This window comes from Perissodus microlepis, chromosome 2 (assembly GCF_051167445.1).
Source record: "Perissodus microlepis isolate ML-2025 ecotype Zambia chromosome 2, ASM5116744v1, whole genome shotgun sequence".
Taxonomy (NCBI): domain Eukaryota; kingdom Metazoa; phylum Chordata; class Actinopteri; order Cichliformes; family Cichlidae; genus Perissodus; species Perissodus microlepis.
The window spans coordinates 3411834-3418735 of NC_140462.1; the positions used below are offsets into that span (position 1 = coordinate 3411834).

The following is a 6902-nucleotide window of genomic DNA, read 5'->3' on the forward strand; positions in this document are numbered from 1 at the left end:
TGTATAAAAGTGTTTGGCTGTGATTGGCTGCCTTCCTTTAGACTTGCTTTTGGATTGGTGTCCACAGACACACCCCTTGCTAACCCACTTGTCAGCTGCCATTTCTCCTGTCTTCGGTGAAACTTTGCAAGCACCTTTGCTTGCACATCTCCAGCCTCACTGCTGGCTGTGAGTCCTGCTCCGTCGTAACTCATTTGCAGGCGACACTGACATTACTGCATTCACCCAGTGAAAAACGTCACCACAGCCAGCAAGCTACAACTAAGGAGAAGTTTTGGCCAGTGAGCAGCAGTTTCCTTGAAGGTTTCCATGTTTGAGCGCATACAAGCAGACACCTGAAACCCATCTGACTCCACGCTGCAGGTTGGTGCTGTTAGAGCCACAAGTGTTTCGATAGTCTGACTTTTATTTTGTAAAGTTGTCTCTGTACATCGCCACAGTTGTCTTTAAATTAAACAATCCACATATGACTCAAGAGTAGCTTTCACTTTTAACACTTTTAAGCTTGAACCATGAAGTAATTCGGATAATTCAAAATTCTTGTAAATAGAGTGTTTATTGAACCATCTGACAAATTAAATATAAATGCATATATATGAGTTTTGATTTGTATCATATTTGCTACATCTGACTTTTTTTAAAATCTGGTGCTTAAAAATGTATGGTGTACTTTATTGTGTTTTTTCAAAGGGGAAAAAATCACACTGGTGATGCAGAGGCCTCAAAAACTCACAAAACGCACTCTCACTAGCTTAAAAGTACTTTGAGAAACCACTGAACTGTCAGTGAATTTCTTCTTTATAAAAACATATCAAATTGTTGATTTGGCCACTCTGCAAGTGTTTGTTAACTCTCTGATGCATTTTTTGTTTTTTTCAGCCTAATGATGGCCTCCTTCGCTTACATTTGGTGACTTAAACTGCAAATCCACCAGGCCATGAAACTGTGTGTTAGTCAGCTGTTCAGTTACTTTCAACCTCTGTATAAAGATAACTGTAAACCCTCTGAATTAAATCAGAAAGCTCAACTTGATGTAAAATCCACTGTGGTGGCGCACAGGGGTGTATGATCTGAACTGTGTAATATTTTGTCTGTTTTAAATCAGGTCCTAAATCAACTTCACCGCAGCAGATTTTATAAAGCTTTAAGGCTACTGCACTGTCAATAAAAAATATACGTGATTCTTTAACCTCTCGTTAACCTCTCATATATTCCACTCGTGTGTCAATCTCATCCAGTCCTGGAAAAGAAACAAAATTGATGAGGGACGTAACGGAAACAGTGGACATTCAGAGACTACGAGTTGCTACGGTGAATCTATAGTGTCGCCACACACTCTGGAGAGTCTAATTAGGTTGGGGTTCTTCATGTAATTTAGGCTCTTATTGTGTGTGTAGTTGTCGTGTGAGCCTCTGCGTGCGCGCACTTATGCTACTCATGTTGAGAGAACGTAGATCTGTTTGGACAGTCACACTCCGGAGACTCAACTTTCTTATAGATGGACACAAACGCAGGCCTCACTTATGTCGTGAGGACTAAATCAGCCCTAGATGAATCGCCATCATGTGGAGCAACATACTTTAGGTTGAAGGTGAGGTTAGGTGGAGGTTTAGGGCAAATATAGTTGTCGTGGTTAACAACAGAGAACAGGTCAGTGTAATGTCCTCTGGAGACATGGAGACACATCAGCGCGTGCAAGAATGTGCGCACACATGAGAGGTGAATCAGCTCATAAGTGGGTATCTCCTCTCCTGAGCTTATCCCTGCCTGGAAAATGTGTTCAGACTGATTGCAACAGCACTGTCATTAATAAATGACTGGATAATTTTAGCATGTCATGGAGGTAAAAATAGAACCTCGATGCACCCTTTGTTGAGACATCTGAGCTAACTCCTGTTAGGCTGCAACACTACAGATACACAGACACACAAACCCGGAAAATAAATGTCACATTTTAAGATTACATGTTTCTAAAGGTTTTTTTGTTTGTTTTTTTTAAACCCACATTTTTTAAAAAGGAGACCCTTAAAAGGTTTTACGCTGGTGCTCATTTGAGAGAAATGCGTGGCTCTCACTGAAGATCTTATTCTCTATTTTAGAGGCTGAATTACTACTTCCTGTCTTTGTAGTTCTTCGCTTCATGGCTGCCAGATGCTTTAACAATAACTGAGGCTATTGTAGTTACAGCTTCTCAAAGGCAGCGAAGCATGTCAGTGCTGAAAACAACGGTGCAGTGGCTCACAAAGAACATTTAGCCAAAAAATAAGAAACTCGTTATTGTGTTTTTAAGCATTATGTTCAAAGTAGATTGAATATACATTACAACATTCATAAGTCACACCATGTGAGGTCATAACTGAGCTGAAGCTGATTTCCAGAGCACTGCTGTAGAGGGGGGAAAGGCTTTTCCATTATCTTAAAGAAATAAACAGCAATAATAAAATAAAGAGAGACAAAAAGTGCAGACTATCATACTTGTGGCCCTCTCTGGTTAAACTCCCCAGAACAAAGGGCCACCGCAGCATCTGTTGTTTGTAGAGACAAGAACAAACCACGATTTTTTTTTAAATGTTAAAAACTGGCAGCAAGTTTTAGAGATTTTAAACTGCCATCACCGCCCACGTACTGTCACTGCAGTCCACACAGACACTGTGGAGACTTTTGCCACAATTTCTGATGGAGAAAAAACAAGGCGTCAGATGTGACAGCTCTAACACTGGCTGAAGGCTCCGATGCAAAGTTTGGAAAGGAGGTTAGTTCAAGACGAGGCTGCTGTCCCCGATTCCCATCACATTCTGGGCCTAACTTTCTGCCTCACTCACACAGGAGCGACACGACAAGAAGAGCCGCTGGCTTTTCCGCCGGTGCGTTTCACCTTAACGCTGCACATGTAGGCTACCGTGAGGATGACACGATGCAGGTCCTGGGCTTCATGCTGCTGTTTGGGTCATAACCGGTGGAGAGGGAGGAGGGTGGTGGTGGTTACTTAGGTTTAACTAACCATCTCTCATTTTTTCTTTTTTTTTTTTGGACACACAGACAGATTACGCGACACACACACATTCCCCTGACATGCCTCTCATATATTATGGGTGACCGGGTTATGGAAAACTGAGGTGTCAATCGCTCATATGTGTGTGTGCACGCTGACACACTGTATGGACTGGGAACGTGCATGCGCAGCCAGAGTGCTGGATGTCTCCCTTACATCACCATGGCAGTTTCAGTGGCCCTTATAGTGCGCTGTGAGTGGATGGCAGGTATGAGGGAAAAGCCTTAAACTTACCGCAGTCCTCGCACAACACTCTCTCAACATCCTTCTTCGACTCCGGCTCGCTGGCGTCCACGGGGGCGTACGATGCCTTGAATACCAAGGGCTCGGCGGTGGGGTCCATGAAAAAGATATATCTGTGGTCCTTCTCCACCGTGGTGCACGGGGCCTCGGAACCGAAGTCCCCGACGGTCACGAGCTGCTCCCTCTCGAGGCCGCCGCTGTTGACGGGCCACACATCCAGCACCTTGACATTCACGCTGTAGGGCTCCCGGGAGGAGACGTTCTCCGGGGAGGAGCGCACCTCGCCCTCGATGACCACGGCTGATCTGTACGCCTGGTCCTGGAGGGAGTTGAGACTCGGGGCGTAACAGGCGAAGGAGACCCCGATGACCAGCATGGAGAAATGCACTGGATCAAGCCTCATGCCGTCAGCCTGTGCTGTGCTGCAGTGCTGCTGGGCGGCGGAGCGAGCTGGAAGAGAGAGACGGCGGCGAACGGGCTCCGGCAGAGCAGGCAGGGCAGAGCGGCAGACCTTGTGGAAGTGTCCATGCCATCTGTGTCTGCCGCTGCTTTCCCCATACGGCTGCTGGCGTCGGATGGGGGGGACACAGCAGCCTAGGAACCGGAAACGGCCCGCTTCTGCATGCTTAAAAATGTGATTGCTGCATTCTCCTTCACCAACCACCCTCCCCCCTCTTATCTCCCCTTTTCCTGAAAGGCAAAACAAGACTCGTAAATTAGTCTCCTCTCGAATCCAGGGCTGAAACCTCTCTCTCTCTCTCTCTCTCTCTCTCTCTCTCTCTCTCTCCAGCTAATAGGCTAGCATCGCATGGGTGGGCGCATTGCCTCTTTGGAAAGAAAAAAAAAGCGACTTGCGCGTACAGGGGAATCACAAGAAATTATATGCTGTGCTCCACGCACACGCAGTATCGGCTCCTTTATCCACTTATATATCGTCAAGAGTCCCAGTGTTGAAAATCCGTTAGTCAGGAAGCAAAAAAATTCAAATTAAAAAAGGGGGAAAAATCAACAAACCCCCTACCGCGGAGAGGTCCAACGGACAGGATGAGAGAGCAGCGGTTATCCGGTGAGGCGTTGCAACAGTAGCGCGCACCCTCCAGCCGCGTCCCCTGCGCCCCTCATCAAACGCGAGCGGCTTACGTGAGCAAACATCACCTGCCCGGTCAACGGCGTCGCCTCGCCTCGCCACGTCCTGCGCAAACACCCTAATGACCCGGGCACCCACCGGCCCACCGGCACGGACCCAACCGGCGTGTGAGCATGCCGACAGACTCTGTTTGAAAAAAAAAAAACCCCAAAAAAACAAACCTCTGCGGGGTGGGTGCAGGAGAAATCACGCACGCGGTGCACAGGCACACCACATCAGCAGCGCGGAGTTGCGTCTGTAGCCAAGCCCTGCGCGGCGCCTACTGTGGATCTCCGGTGCAAGAGGTGCAAGAGAGGCTATAGGCGACTGCTACACACACACACACACTGCGGATAGCTGTTGCGATGACTAACGCTGCGAAATTCTCTCAATGGATTCCTCTGCATGTAGAGGCGAGCGGGCGCTTCGGAGCTGAGCTCTCTGAGCTGTTAGATGGCCCCTCTGGAAAATATAGCTGCTTCTGCAAAGCACGCCCGAATCCCGCTTTTATGTTCAGCGCTGTTTTTGCGAGTCATTACACTTCACAAATGTCGCCTTGCAGTTTTGCCGACTCCTGTGGCAACACGTGGTAGCAACAGTTACCAGAAAATGCGGGTGTTATAATAGAGAGACACAAATATTTTCGCCAATCTGGCTTAGTTACAGTGAATAAAGCCTCATTTTCCACTGAATACTCATCCACCAATGAAATGAGACCCCTGTACAAAGTGCTGAGTTTTTTGGGGTTTTTTTTTTATGTTGACCATAAGTATCCCCTCCCAGTCTCTGCCTCCATCAGCCAAGCCATTCATAAGATTTGCCTTTCCCTCCCTGTCAGGAGCTGTGCGACCTTCGTTAGAGGTCAGAAAGCCTTTTTGTAGTCCATACAGAGGAAATCAGAAACTATAATGTCACATAGGGGACACATGGACAGCTTTCATATCTCCCTCTCTCTCTCTCTCTCTGAGAGATAAAGAAAATGTATATAGCCATTTCATCTGAGCATGCAGCTACATCATGGCCTCATCTTCCCCTCATCACCAGGGTCAGGTCAGGGGCCTGCCTCTGTCCATGGTGCTGAAAAGCTGGACAGCTTTGTTTCTCTGTCCAAGCAGGAAAACCACATCCCTGTTCATACATTATTTTCACATGGAGTCAGGAGTAAAGCCACTGATCTCTGTGGTTTTAGATGTGCTCAGTCGAATGTTTAGATTGCTCCACATTTTTGCAGTTGTTTCACCCAGCTCACAGAACTGGATCAGCCAGTCTCTGATCTATCCTGTGACCCAGCCCCACATCATCCCTCCCCACCTACAACCCACATACACAAGGATCAGTCTCTCCTTCATCTAGTCAACTTGGAAGCCCTCGTTCAGAAAGCTTGCATGCAATTTTGGGAATTGTTCTAAATTAGCCTTGAAAACAAATCATTTGTTGACCAAGCAAAGTGGAGTGAAAATGATTCCTGCTGTTCACTGGCCAGGGGCGGCCACCACCAACTGCCTTCACAACCTCCCTGAACTCGAGCAAAGGGGGGCACGTTTGTCGCTACATCAGCACTTCAGCAGGGTGCTGATGAGGTCGCTTGAACTTCCCTGTCATGATACACTAATCGTAACAACCCAGCAGTCATTTTGGTAAATGGTAAATGATCTGGTTCTTATATATAACGCTCTTCTACTCTACCTGATCACTCAAAGCACTTTATTTTTTACAGTTGTTGTAGGGAATATGCTTTTCTGTACTTGACACACATTTCTTTGTAGCTGCCCTAGCCACCCTTTCTTTTATGTGAGATTACATCAGTGTCAGTCTGCAAAGACAAAGCATAAACCTCCTGTTTTATTCATTTAAGTGCAAGTTTAGAAAAAAAACAATTAAACAGTTGCGAATAAAACATGAGAGGTGGTCTTTTTTCATACTTGGTCTACTGATATAAATTATATATTCCAGAGATTATTAGGTCAAACCCCATCAAGTCTCTCCATCTTGTCCTTCTTCAGGTCTGCTACACGAGCACTTGTTGTGTTTACTGCTATTATGACATTTAATAACACTGATATGATGACATTGCTTTTACTTAACATATGGAAGATGCTCAGATATGAAGATGTGACATGCCTTTGATACAAGCAATAGTCATATCATTTCTTCCATTGCTTTACTGCGTAACTTTTAACGATGCTGTAACTCAGTTACTTCATATAGTTTTTATAATTACCATTATATGACACTTTTCTATGAACACAATTATACTGGAGATCCCAGTCAAACGCATGTAGTTCCACCGGTGAACTATTTACTGAATTCATGTTTCCCGTAGCTCCTAATTATTAGGGACAGGGATTGGAGGAGTTATGGATGCAGCATGAGCATGTGGATTGCAGGTGGGATAAAAACTGAATTAACAATAAAGGAAAGGTTGTTTTCACAAAGGTTATCATAGTCAACCAAAACTAAAATTCAAACTAGATGTGAAAA

At 45.7% G+C, this 6902-nt stretch overlaps 1 protein-coding gene across 2 annotated transcripts in view; it reads right to left on the bottom strand.

Moving 5' to 3' along the window:
* The window catches only part of nrg2b (neuregulin 2b), a 70892-nt gene extending 65928 nt beyond the window's left edge, over nt 1–4964 (bottom strand). The window contains exon 1 of one of the 2 annotated variants that reach the window (XM_084940414.1): nt 3287–4964. In XM_084940414.1, coding sequence (XP_084796540.1) covers nt 3287–3698 — 412 coding nt within the window. In that variant the 5' untranslated portion in view covers nt 3699–4964. The remainder of the gene's footprint in view (nt 1–3286) is intronic. The other variant, XM_084940415.1, reaches the window with a different exon arrangement.
* Between the last annotated feature and the right edge of the window lie 1938 nt (nt 4965–6902).